Raw genomic sequence first — 24,187 nt, forward strand, 5'->3', positions numbered from 1 at the left:
CCCTGCCTTTCTACAAGTCAAAAATGTTGAGACCTGCATTTGCATTCCTGTTGATTTTGAGTTTCGAAGAAGAGTCTTTATATTTTAGAGGTTGGAAGACCTGAAGTTTCATTTTGTTTACAGATACCTTATATTGTTACAAATTTCTGTAGGTCATATGACCAATGTCCTTGACCTTGTTTTTATGGTTGAGTGATTGCCTAAATTTTTTTTTAGTACATTTGTTCTGTAAATGTGTGCAGTCTGGCAGGTTTCATCCTACCTTGACGTAGTCAAAAAGTGTGATATAGTTATGTTTTTTTTTCAGCAGTGTCATCAACAATGTATAAGTTTGTGAATAGGTCTATTTATGGTAAACCACAAGTGGTAGGTCAATCATATTTGTTATGCAGTATTAGGATTGGCACATCTCATTTCCATGGAGATTTTTTGGCCCTGCACTTCCATGGAGATTAAATGGCCTCTCCCCCTCTTCAGGGTTAATTAACTTTTACACAGTTTTCACGCTTTTGTTCAGGTTTGTTTTTAAGGGACGACTTAAAAAGTCAATGGTATTTGGTATGCAGTTGTATTAGCTTTGGCACATCTTATTTACATGGAGGTTGTTAAGCCATGTACTTGGTTCATTGACTTTGAATATATGTGTAACTTATGAAACATGTTAAAGTATTACTATTTTAGTTTCAACATTTGCACAATCAAAATTACAAAAGGGCGAGACAGCTCTGTGAACTATATGTATTATTGTGTATTCTATATGGAGATTGTAACAGTAAGGTGCACAGGTGTGTCTGTCTGGCAGGTTTCATCTGACCATGACCTCTTTTTCATGGTTAATTGGTCAATATAAAGTTTGCCTGGTTAAATGTAGTATTCTTGCTTGGTCAAGAAGAGTATAAAATTATAATCCTGGTACCTTTGATAACTACTTGTCTAAGGCACATTTATTGGCCGTGTCATATAAATAGAAAAAAGAAGGTATATGGGTATCCATGAAACAGCATCAGTACACACACAGCAAAAAGCCAAAAGGAAAAGTTGAATAGAAATAGTTGAGAGGTGGATATAGGTCCCAACCTTATGTGGGAAAAATTTGGTTGATTATACAGGGAATCATTGAAGTATGACTGGAGCAGGCTCCCACTTATGAAAATGTCTAAATCTACTACTGATAGTCCCATTATGTAGGACAATATTTGCTAAATTAACAGGAGGTAAATAACACAAAAATGTACATGGTAAGCAATATCAAGATTATTTATGAACATGTGTAACTATTTTGGTAAATTTTGGATGCTTTATCATGTGAAATGTCAATTTTTTTTTACACAATGACAAGGTAAAGCAATAAAAATATCAAAGATCAATAGAATACCATATATATCAGGTTTATTTTAAGACCTGCAAAAATGTCCCTGCATATTACTAGTTTTTCAGCTGTTTAAAAGTTGTCTACACCATACTGGTAATAATCCAGTTTACACTGAAATTGATATGCAAGTCATTTCACATATGAAAGGTCAAAATCATTAAAAAAATGTGTGTTGATCTGCTGATCACAAGCGAGTGCATATATTAATTATTAAAGATCTTTGTTATCAAAATGATTTTAAAATATGGCTTCTTAAACATGTCACATTTTGACGAAACAGCAATCCGTGACATGCATCAAGAAGTTGAATAGTATCAATCAATTGACTTTTGCCATAACTGGAAAGTTTGATTATAATCTAATAAGGGTTTTCAAGGTTCTACTATTTGATGAATTTTCAGTTCATGGGCGGCAGGCCCATTATTTTTTTAATCTGACTTTTTAGCTCACCTGACCTGAAAGGTCTTTTCTCATCACCCCGGCCATTTTGTTTAGAAGGCGGGGTCATCAGACACTTTTTTTAAACTATATACCATAATGATAATTGTGGCCAAGTTTGGTCAAATTTGGCCTTGTAGTTTCAGAGAAGAATATTTTTGTACAAGTTACAAAATATAACGAAAAGTTGTTAAAAATTGAGGGGTTGACTGACAATTTTGGTCATGTTGACTTATTTGTAGGTCATACTTTGCTGAACATTATTGCTGTTTACAGTTTATCTCTAATTATAATAGTATTCAAGATAATAACCAAAAACTGCAAAATTTCCTTAAAATAACCAATTCAGGGGCAGCAACCGAACAACAGGTTGTCTGAATTGTCTGAAAATTTCAGGGCAGACAGCTCTTGACCTGATCAACAATTTTGTCTATGTCAGATTTGCTCTAAATGTTTTGGTTTCAAAGATATAAGCCAAAATATACATTTTACCTCTATGTTCTATTTTTAGCCATGGCGGCCATCTTGGTTTGATGGCTAGGTCACCGGACACATTTTTAAACTAGATACCCCAAGGATGATTGTGGCCAAGTTTGGTTAAATTTGGCCCTGTAGTTTCAGAGAAGATTTTTGTAAAAGTTTACGGACGACGGACGCCAAGTGATGAGAAAAGCTCACTTGACCTTTCAGGCCAGGTGAGCTAAAAATGTGTGGTGTGACCCTGCCAACCAAGATGGCCACCATAGCTAAAAATAGAACATAGGGGTAAAATGTAGATTTTGGCTTTTAACTCTGAAACCAAAGCATTTAGAGCAAATCTGACGTGGGGTATAACTGTCTATTAGGTCAAGATCTATCTGCCCTGAAATTTTCAAACCAATCGGACAACCTGTTGTTGGGTTGCTGCCCCTGAATTAGTAATTTTAAGGAAATTTTGCTGTTTTGGGTTATTATCTTGAATATTATTATAGATAGAGACAACCTGTAAACTGCAATAATGTTCAGGCAAGTAAGATCTACAAATAAGTCAACATGACCAAAATTTTCAGTTTACCCCTTAAGAAGTTATTGACCTTTATAGTCATCTTTTAACAATTTTCATAAATTTTTGTAATTTTTTTAAAAATAATTTTCACTGTAATTACTTGGCCAAGTTCATTATAGATAGAAACAATTGTATCCAGAAAAGTTAGATCTACAAACACATCATGATCACCAAAACACAATTTTGTCATGAATTTATCTGTGTCCATTGTTTAATATGTACATAGACTAAGGTGAGCTACACAGGCTCTTGAGAGCCTCTAGTTTTATAATCATCCACTGTTCAAGCCTCCAATGGGACACACTTTAAGGTGGTATGGGTGTCTTCCTCCATCTTAGATTGTAAAAAACAGAGAACCAAAGGTCCAGATTTTCTATCATGTTAGCAGGAATGCAGATATTTATTGTGAATTTTCATTTAAAAGAACCAATTTATTTATGGAATGACTAATATTTTTTCTGTCTATGAAGACACAACATAAAAATTTGGTGCACACTGAATAACGCACATAGTGGGTTATTTAACAGTGTGCACCACATTTTTAAAGTTATTTCGAATAAACAGAAACAATATTACAGTCATTTCTTATAATCTAATTCTAAATTTCATTTTAAACAGTAAAAACAATGAAAAAACATTATTGGACGTCAGGGTCACATGACTACATTATGTCTATGGGCTGATAACATTCAAAATTAAATTATAAGAATATAACTTATTAATATTAATAATTTTGCAAATGCTGATTATTTTTGGTTGTTTAAAATTTTTTTTAAAAAATTGGCATTTTAAGGGGAGGTAACTCTAAAACAGTGCAGTTTCTTAATTTACAAATGATATTCACCTTCCCATTTATTCATGCATTTGTAAATATGTTTGTTATATTGTTGTACTATCATGCCACATGTGAGGCCTTTAGTGAAATAAAATGTTTCAATGTTTCAATGAAGGATTCTACATGGATTCCTATTTTGTATTTTAGCCAGAAAAAACGTACCTTGACCCTATGTTTTCTTTTAATATTCTTAAAGCATTATCTGAAAGCTGTCTTTTCATTTCGTATTTAACCATTTTATCATTTAGTTTAGTTTCTAATCACAAAATGGTGTTTTTTCCTGTATCATCTATAAACAAATGTGTCATTTTGTCCCATCCTGTAGCTTGAGAAAATGCACGGTGACCTATCATTTTTATTATATTTTTCAACATATATCGATAGATACTACATTTTGGCATAGTATGAACAAATTCTATCATTTTTATTTTAGACTCCAATACCACCTTAATAAGGTGAAATAAAGACAGAAGCAATTAGTATATACAATCATTATGTTCACACAAGGACAGTTTATTCTCATGAGTAAATGACATTTCATTTATCAACGATATTAACTCTACAGTTCGAAAGATCAAGGGCATATGACATGATTATGCATTTGGAATATTTGGTCGTATTGTTTTAATCAGGGCACACAACTATTCAGAAAGGCAGAATAATGAATGGTTTAATGAAAAATGTGTTAACGCTTTCCAAAATTTTCTTTATGCTAGGAACTTGTATCAACATTATCCTAACAATATAAACAGACTTTCTTACATAGTCACCAGAAATAATTTCAATAAAATAAAAGCAGTAGCTATTTTGCCTGTTCCATTATATAATACTTCTAGCCTGAAGACTGACTAACTATGTACCTTATGCAGAACCAACAGACAAGGGCAAGATATACTCCCAAGCATTTGGCCTTGGGGTCATAAACACTAGATTCATGCAGTATGTATATAAATAGATGAATCCGGCATATCAATTTTATTTATTCACATGTACAGTATGATTAACAGCAGAAAGTTTGACTAAATATTATATGTGGTCTCTGTCTTTAGGAGATTTGGATTTCCTGTACTTCTTCTGTGGTCTGAAAATACAAAATGAATAAAGTTAAGATTTCTACAATGTAATGAAATCTCCCTTGCTGCTATTTTCATGCCATTAAAAATTTGCTCATCAGAAAATCATAGTTAAGAAGATCCTTCCAACATTCATATCTGCAAATTTAGGATCTAACAATATACAAATTTCTATATAGGTATGATAAATCATGGTGGAGTTGCCATGACAAGGCAAATGCTAGACAGAGCCTATAACTTTTAATAAGCTCAGAGGTATTTCTTTTAAAACTCAATACAATGGACCATTCTTTCAATTTGTAAATTAGGGTCTAACAATATATTGAGTTTTATTACATACACATTAAAACATGTCAGGGAGTTGTGTTAACAAGGTTGGTGCTGGACAGGTAATAATTTTTATATAAAAAGGGGCATAACTCAATAGATGAAAACATCCTACCCATTTGCACAAAGACGTCAAGTATCTAACAATGTACTTAATGTCATGCTGATATGATAAACCATGTAAGAGGAGTTTTATATAAAACAAGAATGTGTCCCAAGTACACGGATGCCCCACTCGCACTATCATTTTCTATGTTCAGTGGACCGTGAAATTGGGGTAAAAACTATAATTTGGCATTTAAATTAGAAAGATCATATCATTGGGAACATATGTACATAGTGTCAAGTTGATTGGACTGCAACTTCATCAAAAACTACCTAGACCAAAAACTTTAACCTGAAGCAGGACAAACAGACCCACAGACCAGAAAACATAATGCCCCTCTACTATCGTAGGTGGGGCATAAAAATCATAAACGAAAATGGCATTATTCTAGATAAACTAAACAGCAAAAAATGTACATGATGATCTATATTATAATAAATTATTCATGAATCAAACAAAAATTAAAGACGTTATCAGGACAGATAGGCTGATTTCTATGTTGAACAGCTGATTTCACCAAAATCTTGTGAAAAATGAACAAAATTATAACTTAACCTAGACACAATCAGAAGTCCCTTTCCAAAAAAAACGTGCAACAACTAAGATTAGAATTTTAGTGAAATCAACTCCAGAGCTTCACTAAGTATTCAATTGTAAATATGTACAGCATAAAAAAGACAAGGAAGTTTTCTATTTCTAAACTTACCTAGGAAACCATGGATGTTTTGTTGTGAAGAACATATTAGCTAGTTCTTTATCTGTAGGTCCATCTTTTCTAAAACGTAGCTTGTCTTCTAAATGATATTGAACTTTAAGTGCAGAATCACCCTGTAATATAATTATGCAAATATCAAAGATATGTAAACTATTTTACTTGATTTATTATACTGAATAAGATATCCCAGCTTATCCTGCAATTTGATTGGTTACCTTGACATAGTATGTGAACCCATATATCTCAGAAGATATAGAATTATAATCTGTTAAGATCCTGAATAACATATAATATACTCCTCTATGGCATGAACTATGGTTTACCTTTGTCTGCCTTTCAAATACATAGGAATGCTTTGATCAAATTTCATTTAACTTGCATGGAACATTGCCCCCTGTCATTATATTGTGTTTTTTTACCCATTGTTCCAGAATTTAAAAAAAAATTCATCTGATTTAAGTATTTTTGACACACACATGTCAGACACTAAACTACAATGTTGTACGGATAGGTGAATGTAAGCTCCCTTTCCAATCTGATTTTTTTTTAATGTGTCATTAAAGTATGCTTTGAAAATTCTTCTTCAATCTTTTTATTGTTGAGACCCTTTCGATTTTTAAAATTTCCAGATTAAACATTTCAGAATAATCCAAGTTAAATTGTCAGATTTAATGATTTTTTTAACATGCCTCACAATACCAGTACTGATAGTTCAATTAGTTACTTCAAACTTTACACTGTTGTTCAACTAGTAATGGTAAAAAAAAAAAAAAGAGACCCCCCCACCCCCATCCCCCAAGTAAGAAATTACACGATTAGACACAAAGGGAGATAACTCAATTTAAAATAATGACAAATATTATTCTAACTGAAAAGTTATGGTTAGTTTTGAGGTTCATTGTTGAAGAGTTTTAACTTCTTGGTCTTCTTTGGTTTGTGTATTGTTTGTTTGATGTGTCATTGCTGTATACAATTCATTATTCAGTATTCAATAATGATTGTATCACTCTAAATATAATTTTGCCATGTAAGTATTTTTATGAAAATAAAATCTCAAGCTCTAAACACTTAAAGTACATGTAATATAATTTTAGGAAGATCTCACAATAACAGTAATTTGCAATACAAAAAATGTAGATGTAAATTAATACCTTGCTTTAAAACTACAGAAAGATTACTATAAAAGATCAAACCTACCTCTGCAAGTTCTTCAGATTTTCTTGGAATTGGCTGTAAAGTTTAAAAAAATCTTTGTCAATTAAAGCTGTTCATAAGAAATATACAGGAACTAAGGAAAATAACTTGAATTGTCCTCTGTGACTATGAATGAATAATATTAAACACATTCAAAATGTATGCAGGTCTTACAAAATTTTGTGTATGTTCCATGGGTGACAGACTGGGTGGCTACTACATTTTCCAAGTACCCTGTATGTCTGAACTTGTTACCTTGACAAAAAATTTGTAAGGGTTCCGCGGAACCCAGTGTCTCGCCTATTTTTGCTGTAAATCGCAGGCTCAACAATAATGAGGAAAAAAATCAATAAAAATATTCCTCTTGTTACTATTTTATGATTGTAAGAAAATCTAAGTCCATTTAAAAGTAAATTACAGAAAAAACGGAGTAATCTTTTTACAAACTTTACTTCTGGATACAATCTTATGATCATAAATAAGCTTCTGTCCAAGTTTGGTACAAACCCAGGATAGTTTAAGAAAGTTATTAAAATTTTAAAAACTTTAACAACAGAGTGAATGTAATGGTTCCACGCAGAAAAACTAAGTCCATTTAAAAGTAAAATATGGAAAAAATGGATTTATTTATTTACAAAATTTACTTCTGGATACTATCTTATGATCATAAACAAGCTTCTGTCCAAGTTTGGTACAAACCCAGGATAGTTTAAGAAAGTTATTAAAATTCTAAAAACTTTAACCACAGAGTGAATGTAATGTTTCCCCGCAGAAAAAACTAAGTCCATTTATAGTAAAATATGGAAAAAATGGAATTTTATTTTTACAAAATTTACTTCTGGATATTATCTTATGATCATAAACAAGCTCCTGTCAAAGTTTGGTACAAACCCAGGATAGTTGGAGAAAGTTATAAAATTCTAAAAACTTTAACCAGAGTGAATGTTTTGTTTCCCCGCAGAAAAAACTAAGTCCATTTATAGTAAAATATGGAAAAAATGGAATTTTATTTTTACAAAATTTACTTCTGGATACTATCTTATGATCATAAACAAGCTTCTGTCAAAGTTTGGTAGAAATCCAGTATAGTTTAAGAAAGTTATTAAAATTTCAAAAACTTTAACCACAGAGTGAATATTTGTTGACGCCGCCAACGACGCCGACGCCGACGGAATGTAGGATCACTTAGTCTCGCTTTTTCGACTAAAGTCGAAGGCTCGACAAAAATTAACCATTAACAAAGGGAATAAAACTATATAAACTTTAGAATACTAGGTAATCAGACACCTGAAGTCATAAAAAATTAACCATGTGGTTATATAGGCATATATATTATGACTGACCATTTGACAAGTCATATTCATATTGCTGGTATTCTGGTATATATACTCTTTAAAGCAACTCTTATGACACCATGCCACAATCTGTCAATTACATATATAGCACTGTTCAGTAAACTGTAAATATAACCAAGTTGGCATTTATTTCATAAATTTAACATTATCATGAAGATGTGTACTAAGTTTCAAGATCACAAGACAACTATAGCTACCTCATGTTAAACTACTGTAAACAAGAACTATATACTGTTACTGGATGCACACCAGTAAAACATCATACCCTCCCTTTACTATTATATGCAGGGTCTAAAAATTTACCTTTGAGAATTCATATGGAAATTCTGGTTCTGGATGCCAACAAATAACTGTAGATTCATCTTTAGATAAGGCTACATAGTGTGATCTGTTAAAATATTCAAATTACAATTCATAATTCTGATAAAAAAAAGTATATACATATATATTTATAATGATTTATCTTCCTGATGATTAACAGTTTTATCAATCTTCATCTTATACACCAACAGTAATTAAATTGAAAATGGAAATGGGAAATGTGTCAAAGTAAAATTGTTTAGTATCATACCATCATAAAATCTATGAGAAGGACATCTTCTTTCTTAAAATAACCTGTAACATGCCAACAACTGGTTTTAGAATAAATGTATTTTTTCCTATACAAAGACCCTTAGACATGTTAGAGTGAATCAATATTTATTGTAACTAAAATACCATAACAACTGTTAAATAAAACGATTGTAAAACAAATACAGTCAGTTGCAGACTGGATTTGAACAGGAGTAACAGGTAAGGTGTCACTAGTGAAGCAGGATATTTATACCCTTCTAAAGCACCTGAAATCACACCCAGGGAGGGGGGGGGGGCTTTCCAGTTATGCTTCAGTGATTCCCTATATGATCAACCAAATTTTTCCTACAAATGGGGGGGCCCTGTGCAACCCCCACACCCCTCATCTCTGGACATGTCTATGGTCTGTGTAGTACTTCAATTAAAACCCTTTGACTACTAAGTGTTTGCATCAGACTTAATGAAATTTGTATCCAATATGAAAAGGATATATTCATAAGAATATCTTGACCTAGATTTATTTGGTGAAATATTTGTTTTTCTCAATGCATTAATACTTAAAAGCATATTTTCAGCATTTTATTGAAAAATCCTATGCAAATCTAGAAGGCAAAAAAATCCATTGAAGAAAGGGTTAAGAATATAGTAGGTGGCAATAAACAGTCCTAAATCAAACGGGACAGATAAAAGAAAAGACAAAATCCCCAAAAATTAAGATGACATATTATTGTATAATAAGTTCTTACCTATCATCCCCAGATTTATTCCTCAAACACTGTATACTACTGTGTATTCTTCCATCTGTAAACAAATAGTAAACATGGTTAGTTTCATTATTTTAAACTAAAATTAAGTATTTTTTTGCATTCCCAGCTACAGAAAATATTTTCTCATATATTTCTAATGACATAATCGAAAACTGGCTGTTCTAATTCATAAGGATATCATAATCACAGGACAGTACTTTATGAACAAGTGCCAGGCCCGTGTTTCACAAAAAAAATCTTACAAATAAAAAAGATCCCATTTCATGAGTAATTTGGTATAATTATGATTCCTCTTAGCATGCTTAGTGATAACATGTTTGGTGAATCAAAAGCCTGGAATGCATATAGCTTTTGCATCTTTTCAAAATGTGATAACTTTTATATATTGGTAGACAGCATATGATCTGACATGATGTTAATAAATATACCAATTCTTTGAACATACATGTATGGTATTATCAAAAGGCTTCAAGAAGTTTAAGTTATGAATTGGGAATATCTTCCTTTTTTCCATTGTTGTAGTTGATTCAGCTTCAGTTATAGACAAAGGGGGGAAAATCCAATTTCATATTGTTAGTATACTTTAACAATGACCATGCATGATCAATGATATATCATTGATGTCTTTAGACAAATGTTAGAACATGTTAGAACAGATAAGACATGTATCTCAATTTGAATTCCCAGGGTTAGCAGCCTCAAAATCACCACCAGAGTATTGAAAAAATCTGGGAAGTCTAGATCAGAGGAATAAGCATTTCAGGGAAAGACTATTATTTTGGCAAAAATACATCAACTAAAAAAAAATACAACATTAGCTTATAATTTAATTTTGGATGTAAAGCGTCTTCTGATTGGCTGACATAATTTTGTTATGAGGCCATAGACATAATTTAGTCATGTGACTGTGACGTCATCAACATTTTTTCATGGTTTTCTACGGTTTAAAATGGAATTTAGAATTAAATTATAAGAAATGACTAATATTTTTTCTGTCTACTCGAAATAACACAAACTAGAGGCTCTAAAGAGCCTGTGTCGCTCACCTTGGTCTATGTGCATATTAAACAAAGGACACAAATGGATTCATGACAAAATTGTATTTTGGTGATGGTGATGTGTTTGAAGTTCTTACTTTACTGAATGTTCTTGCTTCTTACAATTATATCTATAATGAACCTTGCCCATTAGTAACAGAGAAAAATATTTGGTAAAAATTTACATAAATTTACCGAATTAATGAAAATTGTTAAAAATTGACTATAAAGGGCAATAACTCCTTAAGGGGTCAATTGACCATTTAGGTCATGTTGACTTATTTGTAGATCTTACTTTGCTGAACATTATTGCTGTTTACAGTTTATCTCTATCTATAATAGTATTCAAGATAATAACCAAAAACGGCAAAATTTCTTTAAAAATTACCAATTGGAGGGCAGCAAGCCAACAACCGATTGTCCAATTCATCTGAAAATTTCAGGGCAGATAGATTTTGACCTGATAAACATTTTTATCCCATGTCAAATTCCTCAAAATGCTTTGGTTTTTGAGTTATAAGCCAAAAACTGCATTTTACCCCTATGTTCTATTTTTAGCCGTGGCGGCCATCTTGGTTGGTTGACCGGGTCACGCCACACACTTTTTAAACTAGATACCCCAAAGATGATTGTGGCCAAGTTTCGATTAATTTGGCTCAGTAGTTTCAGAGGAGAAGATTTTTGTAAAAGATTACTTAGATTTATGAAAAATGGTTAAAAATTGACTATAAAGGGCAATAACTCCTAAAGGGGTCAACTGACCATTTCGGTCATTTTGACTAATTTGTAAATCTAACTTTGCTAAACATTATTACTGTTTACAGTTTATCTCTATCTATAATAATATTCAAGATAATAACCAAAAACAGCAAAATTTCCTCAAAATTACCAATTCAGGGGCAGCAACCCAACAACAGGTTAACCGATTCATCTGAAAATTTCAGGGCAGATAGATCTTGACCTGATAAACATTTTTACCCCATGTCAGATTTCCTCTAAATGCTTTGGTTTTTGAGTTATAAGCCAAAAACTGCATTTTACCCCTATGTTCTATTTTTAGCTGTGGCGGCCATCTTGGTTGGATGACCGGGTCACGCCACACATTTTTTAAACTAGATACCCCAATGATGATTGTGGCCAAGTTTGGTTTGATTTGGCCCAGTAGTTTCAGAGGAGAAGATTTTTGTAAAAGCTAACGCCGGACGCCGGACGCCAAGTGATGAGAAAAGCTCACTTGGCCCTTTGGGCCAGGTGAGCTAAAAATGTGGTGTACACTGTTAAATAACCCGCTACATGCGTTATTCAGTGTGCACCAAATTTTTTCTGTTATTTCCTTTATAGACAGAAAAAATATTGCAGTCATTCCTTATGTAATTTAAACTTGTGCATATCAATGATATGCCCTGCACTCACCGACAAATGCAGCTGTGGACAAATAGAAACAGTTGACCATTATCTACTGTATTGTGTAAATTATAAAGAGGGGAGAGAGAAACCACGCTCTGCACTTTACTTCATAACATCAAAACTAACACTTGAATCAGAAGTGTTATTAGCAACAACCATGACAACAGAAAATGAAAATTACAAATATCACATAGAAGATTTCAACATTTGTTAGGGGTCTTTATTAAAGATACTGGAAGGTTCACAAAATAGAAAGTTAAGAGAAAGTTTTATAATTAGGGTTAATTATTTATTCATTTTTTTTTTAAATTAACTAGATATCATTGAGATGGAAGCCATCTCTGTGGGCCCCGCTGTCAATAACGTGGGGTAAATAAGTGTGTAAATGAGTGTAAATACTCATGTGTGATTTCAATCTAAGATTTTAAGTTAAAACTGATAATTATTCTCATCTTACTTTCATAGTATAATAGTGATATGACTGCATGATGTGAACTAATTGTTGACTTCTCTAAGGTGACTTCTGGATATATGGATTGATGTTTGAACAATATGTTTAAAGGTGCTGCCCAATTGATATTTGTCACATATTTTTAGAATTATGCCTTCAATATATTATGACCCACCAAGTATAAAGTATGAAATATTAACGGTTCTCGAGAGGTAGAGCGGACACAATTTGTTAAGAACAACGAACGGATGGACAGACAGACAGACTGACTTTAGACCTAGGATGCATACATTATGACACATTCTCTGGTGTTGGTTTATATATATGTTAAGTTGAAAATGTTTGTCAGGTATAAAGTATGACATAATAACAGCTGTCCTCTCAAAATAATATAGTGTGGATCAAATTTGTTAGCGATGGACAGACCAACAGACAGACAGACCTTTGACCTAGGAAGTGGTACATACATCATGACACCCCCTCTGGTGTTGGTTAAAATGGATGTCAAGTATAATATTTGAAATCATAATGGTTCTCAAGATATAGAGCAGACACAATCTTCACCACAGGACACAGGATTGTCAACTGAAACCAAAGTTTTTTTGACATTGACCTTTGACCTAAGAAATTGTACATACATCATGACACGCCCTCTGGTGGTGGTTAAAATGGATGTCAAGTATAAACTTTGAAATCATAACGGTTATCTAGATATGGAGCAGACACGATCTTCACCACAGGACACGGGGTTGTCAACTCTAAACCAAAGTTTTTGACCTTGACCTTTGACCTAGGAAGTTGTACATACATGATGACACACCCTCTGGTGTTGGTTAAAATGGATGTCAAGTATAATATTTGAAATCATAATGGTTCTCAAGATATAGAGCGGACACAATCTTCACCACAGGACACAGGATTGTCAACTGAAACCAAAGTTTTTTTGACATTGACCTTTGACCTAAGAAGTTGTACATACATCATGACACGCCCTCTTGTGGTGGTTAAAATGGATGTCAAGTATAAACTTTGAAATCATAATGGTTATCTAGATATGGAGCAGACACAATCCCACAGGACACGGGGTTGTCAACTCTAAACCAAAGTTTTTGACCTTGACCTTTGACCTAGGAAATTGTACATACATCATGACACACCCTCTGGTATTGGTTAAAATGGATGTCAAGTATAATATTTGAAATCATAAAGGTTCTCAAGATATAGAGCGGACACAATCTTCACCACAGGACAGTCAACTGAAACCAAAGTTTTTTTTAAGTTGACCTTTGACCTAGGAAGTTGTACATACATCATGACACGCCCTCTGGTGGTGGTTAAAATGGATGTCAAGTATAAACTTTGAAATCATAACGGTTATCTAGATATGGAGCGGACACAATCCCACAGGACACGGGGTTGTCAACTCTAAACCAAAGTTTTTGACCTTGACCTTTGACCTAGGAAGTTGTACATACATCATGACACGCCCTCTGGTGGTTGTTAAAATGGATGTCAAGTATAAACTTTGAAATCATAATGGTTATCTAGATATGGAGCGGACACGATCTTCACCACAGGACACAGGGTTGTCAACTAAAACCAAAGTTTTTGACCTTGACCTTTGACCTAGGAAGTTGTACATACATGATGACACACCCTCTGGTGTTGGTTAAAATGGATGTCAAGTATAATATTTGAAATCATAATGGTTCTCAAGATATAGAGCGGACACAATCTTCACCACAGGACACAGGATTGTCAACTGAAACCAAAGTTTTTTTGACATTGACCTTTGACCTAAGAAGTTGAACATACATCATGACACGCCCTCTTGTGGTGGTTAATAAAAATGGATGTCAAGTATAAACTTTGAAATCATAATGGTTATCTAGATATGGAGCGGACACAATCCCACAGGACACGGGGTTGTCAACTCTAAACCAAAGTTTTTGACCTTGACCTTTGACCTAGGAAATTGTACATACATCATGACACACCCTCTGGTATTGGTTAAAATGGATGTCAAGTATAATATTTGAAATCATAATGGTTCTCAAGATATAGAGCGGACACAATCTTCACCACAGGACACAGGATTGTCAACTGAAACCAAAGTTTTTTTGACCTTGACCTTTGACCTAGGAAGTTGTACATACATCATGACACGCCCTCTGGTGGTTGTTAAAATGGATGTCAAGTATAAACTTTGAAATCATAATGGTTATCTACATATGGAGCGGACACGATCTTCACCACAGGACACAGGGTTGTCAACTAAAACCAAAGTTTTTGACCTTGACCTTTGACCTAGGAAGTTGTACATACATGATGACACACCCTCTGGTGTTGGTTAAAATGGATGTCAAGTATAATATTTGAAATCAAAATGGTTCTCAAGATATAGAGCGGACACAATCTTCACCACAGGACACAGGATTGTCAACTGAAACCAAAGTTTTTTTGACATTGACCTTTGACCTAAGAAGTTGAACATACATCATGACACGCCCTCTTGTGGTGGTTAAAATGGATGTCAAGTATAAACTTTGAAATCATAATGGTTATCTAGATATGGAGCGGACACAATCCCACAGGACACGGGGTTGTCAACTCTAAACCAAAGTTTTTGACCTTGACCTTTGACCTAGGAAATTGTACATACATCATGACACACCCTCTGGTATTGGTTAAAATGGATGTCAAGTATAATATTTGAAATCATAATGGTTCTCAAGATATAGAGCAGACACAATCTTCACCACATACAGTCAACTGAAACCAAAGTTTTTTTTAAGTTGACCTTTGACCTAGGAAGTTGTACATACATCATGACACGCCCTCTGGTGGTGGTTAAAATGGATGTCAAGTATAAACTTTGAAATCATAACGGTTATCTAGATATGGAGCGGACACAATCCCACAGGACACGGGGTTGTCAACTCTAAACCAAAGTTTTTGACCTTGACCTTTGACCTAGGAAGTTGTACATACATCATGACACGCCCTCTGGTGGTTGTTAAAATGGATATCAAGTATAAACTTTGAAATCATAATGGTTATCTAGATATGGAGCGGACACGATCTTCACCACAGGACACAGGGTTGTCAACTAAAACCAAAGTTTTTGACCTTGACCTTTGACCTAGAAAGTTGTACATACAACATGACACACCCTCTGGTGTTGGTTGATAATCATATTAAGTATTAAGTATGAAATCATAATGGTTCTCTAGATATGGAGCGGACACGAAAGTGTTACGGACGGACGGACAGACGGACGGACGGACAGACGGACAGACGGACGGACGGACGGACGGACGGACAGACTGATCACTATAGGGCGACCCGACTTTTAGTCGGGGCCCTAATTATTTAATTATTTTTTCTCTTTCTCTGCAGTGCCACATCATAAATACAAATGTACTAATGAGTTATATACAATCGCGACATAATATTACCAGAGTGATCGAAAATACGGAGATTATAGTGTCAAGTTGACACTTCTGAACACTTAAGACTTTATCAATACTTTTCATAGATTTGTTTGGTGAAATATTTGTTTTTCTCAATGCATTAATACTTAAAACCGGTCTCACTAATTAGCAACAACAAGAATTTTAGCGACAACAAGCGTCAACAAGCGACAAGAAGAATTATTTAAGCGACAACAAGCGACAAGAAAACATTTTTTTTTTTAAATTAAAATTAATTATTGCAATAAATGTTAAAAGAATATGCAAAAGAAAATAATTTTAGCGACAAGAAAGTTAAAATTGATAGAAAAAAATGAAACATTATTTACATATTTATTTTATCATCTATTATGTATAACAGCCAGTATGACGTTTAATTATTGTTTTATGGGATAACTTTTCCTTGTGTTTTAGAACTAATTATTTATCTTATAATTTGTTTTTTAAAACTATTTTCGTGCAATATATATTGAGCTCGCAAAATTAATTATTTGTGCAGGATTGTCCTGAAAATATTGACAGAATACAAAGAACTGAAATCAAACAAGAGGAAAAGAAAATTGATATGTGAATGTTTTCATCTTTTTATTTGTTTATGCATATTGTTTGAAGATGAAAGGAAACTAATGACAATCTTGAGTTTTCAACAGGTGTTCACTTTTTACAATGATTGTATATTCTGGTGGTGTAATTGTATATTCTGACGTGTGTACAAAGTTTAAGGTGTTAATTGGATGTTATTGTAGCAATAAAACAGGGGACACATGCGTCGTTAATCTCATTTGATGTTCCACATTGTGTGTACTGTTATTAACTTTGGGTGAAGCCACATCTTTGGGTGAAGCCACATCTAATGTTGTTCCTATCAAGCACAATAAATTATATTGTTAGAAAGGAAAAAATATTTCATGTTTTTGTTTCAATAAATCCTTTAAAGGAAAGTTGACCTTTTTTTGTTTTTGTTTCAATTTTATAGAGTGTGCATTTTCTTTGCTCTACAAAGCTGACTGAAGCCATTCAACTTTTATGTTTAGTATAAAGTATTCTTCATATTTAAAAATAAAAAAAAGAAGCTCAATCTCTTTCTTCTTCACAAATGTTTAATTTCTTCATCTACCATTATACTAATATAAACTTCACAATCTCTTTCTTCCTCACAAATGTTTCATTTCTTCGTCTATTTATATGATAAAACATTTTAATTAGACATATCTACTCGTAAATTAAAAAAACCCATTACATACAAATTACTTTATATCTAAATAAAAAAAAATGATTTCTTGTCGCTTAATAGTCTTCTTGTCGCTTGTTGTCGCTTGTTGAAGCTTGTTGTCGCTTCTTGACGCTTGTTGTCCCTTATTAGTGAGACCCCTTAAAATATTTTTTCAGCATTTTATTGAAAAATCCTATGCAAATATTTCTAATGTTAAAATTCGTCACAAAATCCTCCCAATTCGAATATAGTTTATTCCATATTTTATGAAGGGGCAAAACTGACGTAGGGCTGGATTAACGTGAGCCTGGTCGACTTGGGACAGACCCAATTTACAATGTAAGTCGGCTCAATTTTGGGCCGGATCGATTTGGGACTGGAACGACCGAATACCTGATGTACGATTTTTTGGCACCCCGAGTGAGAATCGATCTCGAGACCTTAACCACTGTAGCCATAGGTCTTATCAACTAGAACACAAACTCACATTTTGTGAATTTGTTCCAAACCTGACAGAAGAAAATTATAAGATTGTAACAAAATTTCATTTCATCCTCAACATCATCGGATAATATAATACCCTTGATCTTATATTCAATAATAACAAAAATGAAAATAGAACACTTATTTACGCTTTGTAATGCCATTCTGCTTTAAAAGATATCGAGCAACAGAGAATGTCAAATTTTTCATAGAGGCTGACATCTTTCTTTGGTGGGTCTAGATAAAATAATATAAACCCGTTATAATGGAGACATTTGTTTAATATGTCTTTGAGTTGAATGATAAAATAGTTATATATGCAATCCAAATTTTTCTAATTTAATTAATAAGAAACTTGTAAAATCAATAATTGATACAGAAAAAGACAAAATCTAAATGATATGTGAAAGCTGAGACTACTATAACACGTTATAGTAGTCTCAGGTGAAAGTCATTATTTTAGACAGTTTTTTTTCAAACAATCCAGTAATGAGGTTCTATTAAGATTGTTTAATGTCAGTATATATTGTAGTTTAGTCTAAGTACGTTAATCAACTTAAAACAACAAAGCACAACAACTCGCCAAAAAAAATCTTTAAGCAAAACACATAAGCAACACGACTGGTGCCGCATGTGGAGCAGGATCTGCTTACCCTTCCGGAGCACCTGAGATAACCCCTAGTTTTTGGTGGGGTTCGTGTTGTTTATTCTTTAGTTTTCTATGTTGTGTCATGTGTACTATTGTTTTTCTGTTTGTCTTTTTCATTTTTAGCCATGGCGTTTTCAGTTTGTTTTAGATTTATGAGTTTGACTGTCCCTTTGGTATCTTTCGTCCCTCTTTTAAATCATATTTCCTTTTTTTCTTAGTATTACTTAAATTGATAATTTTACATGAAAGGACTTGATTCTATGATCCTGGTATCTTTTATAACTATTTACACCACTGGGTCGATGCCAGTGCTGGTGGACGTTTCGTCATCGAGGGTATCACCAGCCCAGTTGTCAGGACTTCGGTACGTGTTGACATGAATATCAGTTATGTGGTAATTGTATTAATTTCCTGTTTTCAAACTTATGATTTTTTTTAAATACTGTAATATTTGAGTTGGTGGTGTAGTGGTTAAGACCGATGGCTACAGTGCTCAGCTGAAGATCAGTACATCAGAGGGGTAATTTTCACCCTCTCACACACATCTATGGTACCCAGACTGGAGTTTAAACTAGAATGGGTACTTTGGGGGCCTCGGTTGGTCAAAGTTGTCCCCTACCGTTTGACATGGATATCAATCTTCTGATATCTCTCTGGTTTGTCTGTTTCCACCGACTGGTGGCCCGGTGCTTCTCTCCACTATAATAATATACTTGGGTGGGGATTGTTCTGGAGGTGGGATAAAATTGTAAAGGACACATCTCCATTAATCCTTAGGGAGTGAACATGAATCCGCTGTACCCTTGCAGTCAATCAAGGGGTGCGTCTAAATTGGCAGAATCTCGAGTACTACATATTATGGATTTTCTTATCACAGGCTTTTTACCTAAGCCGTATTTGGCACAACCGGTTTTTTTTGGAATTTTGGATCCTCAATGCTCTTCAACTTTTTTGGCTTAATAACTATTTTGATCACTGATGGGTCTTTATGTAGACTAAACGCGCGTCTGGCGTATTAAATTATAATTCTGATACCTTTGATAACTATTGGATATAATTGAATAATATGTAGATTTTTCCAGTTTCTCTTACCAGCTGAACTACTTATTTATCTATCAATTTCGATCTATATAATAATAGTTTATTATAATGCATAGGGTTTTCTGTACACTGCGACCCATGACGTTTTAAACAGCTGTGCCGTGGTATTAATATATTAATATCCGGGCTGACATTCGATGTTAACCCGCCCTGAACCGAACGGTCTAATCGTTCACACCCCTAATCGGTCAAACCCCCTTACGGGAAGGATTGTGCCTGATGTTCATATGATGAAATCATAATCTTTCAGTTAGTTTTATTGAAGTCTGGAGCTGGCATGTCAGTTAACTGCTAGTAGTCTGTTGTTATTTATGTATAATTGTCATTTTGTTTTTTTTCTTTGGTTACATCCTCTGACATCAGACTCAGACTTCTCTTGAACTGAATTTTAATGTGCGTATTGTTATGCGTTTACTTTTCTACAATGGTTAGAGGTATAGAAGGAGGGTTGAGATCTCACAAACATGTTTAACCCCGCCGCATTTTTGCGCCTGTCCCAAGTCAGGAGCCTCTAGCCTTTGTTAGTCTTGTATTATTTTAATTTTGGTTTCTTGTGTACAATTTGGAAATTAGTATGGCGTTCATTATCACCTGAACTAGTATATATTTGTTTAGGGGCCAGCTGAAGGACGCCTCCGGGTGCGGGAATTTCTCGCTACATTGGAGACCTGTTGGTGACCTTCTGCTGTTATTTTTTTCTTTGGTCGGGTTGTTGTCTCTTTGACACATTCCCCATTTCCATTCTCAATTTTAATCATTTCACCTTAAGGCTTATCCTTAGCCAAAAGTTGAACATAACCCTATCCCATAACTCAAAAACTCCAAAACACCAACACCTTACCCTATATCATTCTTATTGGTCCCCTTAGCGTAACCCAAACCCACCACCACCCGTGAAACTAATTTGAAGGGGCACTAGCTGTCAAATTCATGTTCGCCGATTTGACTGAAATTCTAATATTTTATTTATAACAATGTAAAACTTTTTTCCAAGCTATCAAAAGTATAAAATATACAATTTACAGGACATTTTCTCAATAAGATGTAGCTTCGTTTCGTAAAAATTTTGGCCAAAACGCAATCAAATTAATTATCGAATTGACGTTATATGACCATATAAGCGATGTAAACATAAACATAGATATAAATAGAGTAAGCAACTCGTGCAATTGTTTTTTTTATAGGTCTGTTAAATTTTGTTTTATAAATTATAAATTTATGTTTGTCGTCGTAATATTTTTTTATGTGGATCGAATTAGTCAATCAAATTATTTACCTTTGTTTCACTTTCAATGTTGACATTCTTTTTCTTTGAATAACAATAAAAGGAAAATGCATGCGTTATTCTATCTCTTTTTACGGGGTAAAATTGAAGTTCACCTGAATATTGATTAAATTTGGTCGCATTTTTCACTTGCAAGTGAATAATTCATTATCAATGTTTATAAGTTTAATTTGACAAAATTGAATCATTTTAGCTGATAAAAGCAAATTATTATTTCACTATTTCACTTTCATTAACGATGGAACAAACACAATCATACTTTAGATTTTTAATATACTTCGTAGCTAGTGAATTATATGTGTGCATGTGGTTGTTAAATTAGTATTGGAAATGTGTTATTTTCAGATATTGATTGATATAAAATGGATTTTCTTTAAGAGTGCGCGTTATACACCCATGTTTTTAAAAAATTTCTTGTTGAAAATTAAAACAATTATAAATTTATCCACTTTAGAATCTTGAGGTGTGTCTATATTGTAATACAGATAATGCATTTTTGTACACATTCTAAAGGAACATTAGCAAAGCAAATCATGCAAATTGCAGAGTAACAAAACAATTAAACACGTATTAATAAATTATGTATCCCTTCTTGATAAGTATATTTAAAGGTTTTGTTAGCTTATGAGTTGAATACTGACATTTTGGTGCTTTATAAAGTAGAATATTTCCATAAAAATTGGATGTGAAAAATACCTAGAAGTTTATTTCATTCAAAGCTACACTTTTCTGCTGCAATATCAATGAGGTTATGCATATAGATGTAGTGGTGATTAAAGTCAATAAAGATGCACAAAATGGCTCTTAATGTTCACCTGCATTTGCCTATCTTCTGGTTTTCTCAGTTTTGTAAATCACTTTATTTTGCTTTGACATTTTGCTGTTTGGTCTCTTTGATGATTCGTTTATGGAAAATGTATAACTGTAAATGCATTTTTTTAAAGAGATTAAACTAATAATATCAAACAATAGATGTATCTCTGCTCTTAGCAACAAAGCAAAAACCATGTGTCAACTTGAAATTTTAGTACGTTGTAGTGCGTTATTGCTTGAACTAATTTTGTGGTAAGTTTGATACCTAAAAAATGTTTCTGTAAGTGCACAATCTTATAATGTGTTATATAGAACCCTCAGGTCAAAAATGAGGAAGATTGTAGGTTTAAATTAGCAAGAAAAATATCCAAATCATCTAAAAAATGAAGCTAGTTATAATTAGTGATCAATTTTTATAAGGGAAAATCAGAATTATACTTTTCTCTTTCACATTTTGTTTTCCCAAGCTTTTGACTCTAACGTGACGGTACCCAAATTGCACCTATTTTGACAGTTTTTTCACCTACGTTTTTTTATGATCAAGAAAAAAATATCCATACTGTGTTTATTTTGTAGCCCTATCCTTCTTTATTGTAAAGGTACACCAATTTATTGTTTAATCCATATTGAGTCATAAAAAAATGGGTTTGAATCACCCTCCAAACTTTCCATGATTCTGTAATAAGGAGCACAGGCGCTTGGGTCTATGATACATTTTTTTTTTTTTTTTTTTTTTTTTTATTAAAATTTTCAATTTTCTATATTTATAATACATATCTATCACTTCTGTGCATGTCTCACCTAGTTTCGAGTGATTTAAACGACCCAGAGAAAATACCAAATTTTACTATCCATACTAAGAAACAAAAAGGCAACTAACTCGACGCCATTTTTCTGCTATCTATAAATAAATAGATTGACCTACCTGGATTCCCCAACGATTTCTCTTGGAAAACGTGCCTTCCTTGTCGTCAGATCGCACACATCATTGATATTTATCAAATTGGTATTGTTCGTAACATTTTAAGTCCATCTCCAGCATATAATAAAAAGATTTTAACTATTTTGGCTATTTTCAAATTTATGGATAGTAAAATTTGGTATTTTCTCTGGGTCGTTTAAATCACTCGAAACTAGGTGAGACATGCACAGAAATGATAGATATGTATTATAAATATAGAAAATTGAAAATTTAATTTTAATAAAAAAAAAAAAAAAAAATGTATCATAGACCCAAGCGCCTGTGATAAGGAGTACCCAAATTGCATCCCTGTTTAAATTCACATCGTTAAAAGTCTAATAACCGAGCTTTTGTTTAATTTCTTCAAATATTTTGAACAATTGGATATTTGTCCATGCTTACTTTTCATATTTTTTGAAATGGATACTCATGTCATATTGTATTTGCTAATTTTAAAAAGATGACGTTTTGATGACGTCGCACGGTGACGTTTTCGTACATTTTTAGTACGTTGTAGTGCGTTATTGCTTGAACTAATTTTGTGGTAAGTTTGATACCTAAAAAATGTTTCTGTAAGTGCACAATCTTATAATGTGTTATATAGAACCCTCAGGTCAAAAATGAGGAAGATTGTAGGTTTAAATTAGCAAGAAAAATATCCAAATCATCTAAAAAATGAAGCTAGTTATAATTAGTGATCAATTTTTATAAGGGAAAATCAGAATTATACTTTTCTCTTTCACATTTTGTTTTCCCAAGCTTTTGACTCTAACGTGACGGTACCCAAATTGCACCTATTTTGACAGTTTTTTCACCTACGTTTTTTTATGATCAAGAAAAAAATATCCATACTGTGTTTATTTTGTAGCCCTATCCTTCTTTATTGTATAGGTACACCAATTTATTGTTTAATCCATATTGAGTCATAAAAAAATGGGTTTGAATCACCCTCCAAACTTTCCATGATTCTGTAATAAGGAGTACCCAAATTGCATCCCTGTTTAAATTCACATCGTCAAAAGTCTAATAACCGAGCTTTTGTTTAATTTCTTCAAATATTTTGAACAATTGGATATTTGTCCATGCTTACTTTTCATATTTTTTGAAATGGATACTCATGTCATATTGTATTTGCTAATTTTAAAAAGATGACGTTTTGATGACGTCGCACGGTGACGTTTTCGTACATTTTGCTTTTTCAGTAAACAGTGCATCTGTTGATAAATACTGTGAACGTTTTGTGTAAATCTAAATATGTTTACCTATGTTGAAAGACGTGCATAATATTAATACATAAAAATACAAATTGTTTAGTCTCTAGGAAATCTTGTAAGAATACCATTGCTATTTTTTCTAAATAGGTGCAATTTGGGTACTAGGTGCAATTTGGGTACCCTTACGTTATACATCATATAAGTGTCATTGTGAAAAGTGATTTATATAGCTGTAACATTCATCATTGCCATTTTTTGTGGGTAGGCATCTAATTGGCATATATAACACATATTCCAATT

At 33.0% G+C, this 24,187-nt stretch overlaps 2 protein-coding genes across 2 annotated transcripts in view; one reads left to right on the forward strand and one right to left on the reverse strand.

Annotated features, from left to right (window-relative positions):
* Positions 1 to 4,650: 4,650 nt before the first annotated feature.
* On the reverse strand, positions 4,651 to 18,094 carry LOC134689766 (large ribosomal subunit protein mL42-like). The gene is made up of 6 exons (XM_063549739.1): positions 18,014 to 18,094; positions 9,780 to 9,834; positions 8,764 to 8,848; positions 7,109 to 7,141; positions 5,903 to 6,024; positions 4,651 to 4,771 (listed from the first exon to the last, which is right to left on the reverse strand). The coding sequence occupies exons 1-6, from the start codon at positions 18,084 to 18,086 to the stop codon at positions 4,717 to 4,719; spliced, it is 423 nt and encodes a 140-aa protein (XP_063405809.1). The 5' UTR covers positions 18,087 to 18,094; the 3' UTR covers positions 4,651 to 4,716.
* A 5,166-nt stretch (positions 18,095 to 23,260) lies between these two features.
* Positions 23,261 to 24,187, forward strand: part of LOC134689775 (acylamino-acid-releasing enzyme-like) — a 35,607-nt gene continuing 34,680 nt past the window's right edge. The window contains exon 1 of the mRNA XM_063549748.1: positions 23,261 to 23,305. Within this exon, the coding sequence (XP_063405818.1) occupies positions 23,294 to 23,305 (12 nt within the window). The 5' untranslated portion in view covers positions 23,261 to 23,293. The remainder of the gene's footprint in view (positions 23,306 to 24,187) is intronic.

This window comes from Mytilus trossulus, chromosome 1 (assembly GCF_036588685.1).
Source record: "Mytilus trossulus isolate FHL-02 chromosome 1, PNRI_Mtr1.1.1.hap1, whole genome shotgun sequence".
NCBI lineage: Eukaryota > Metazoa > Mollusca > Bivalvia > Mytilida > Mytilidae > Mytilus > Mytilus trossulus.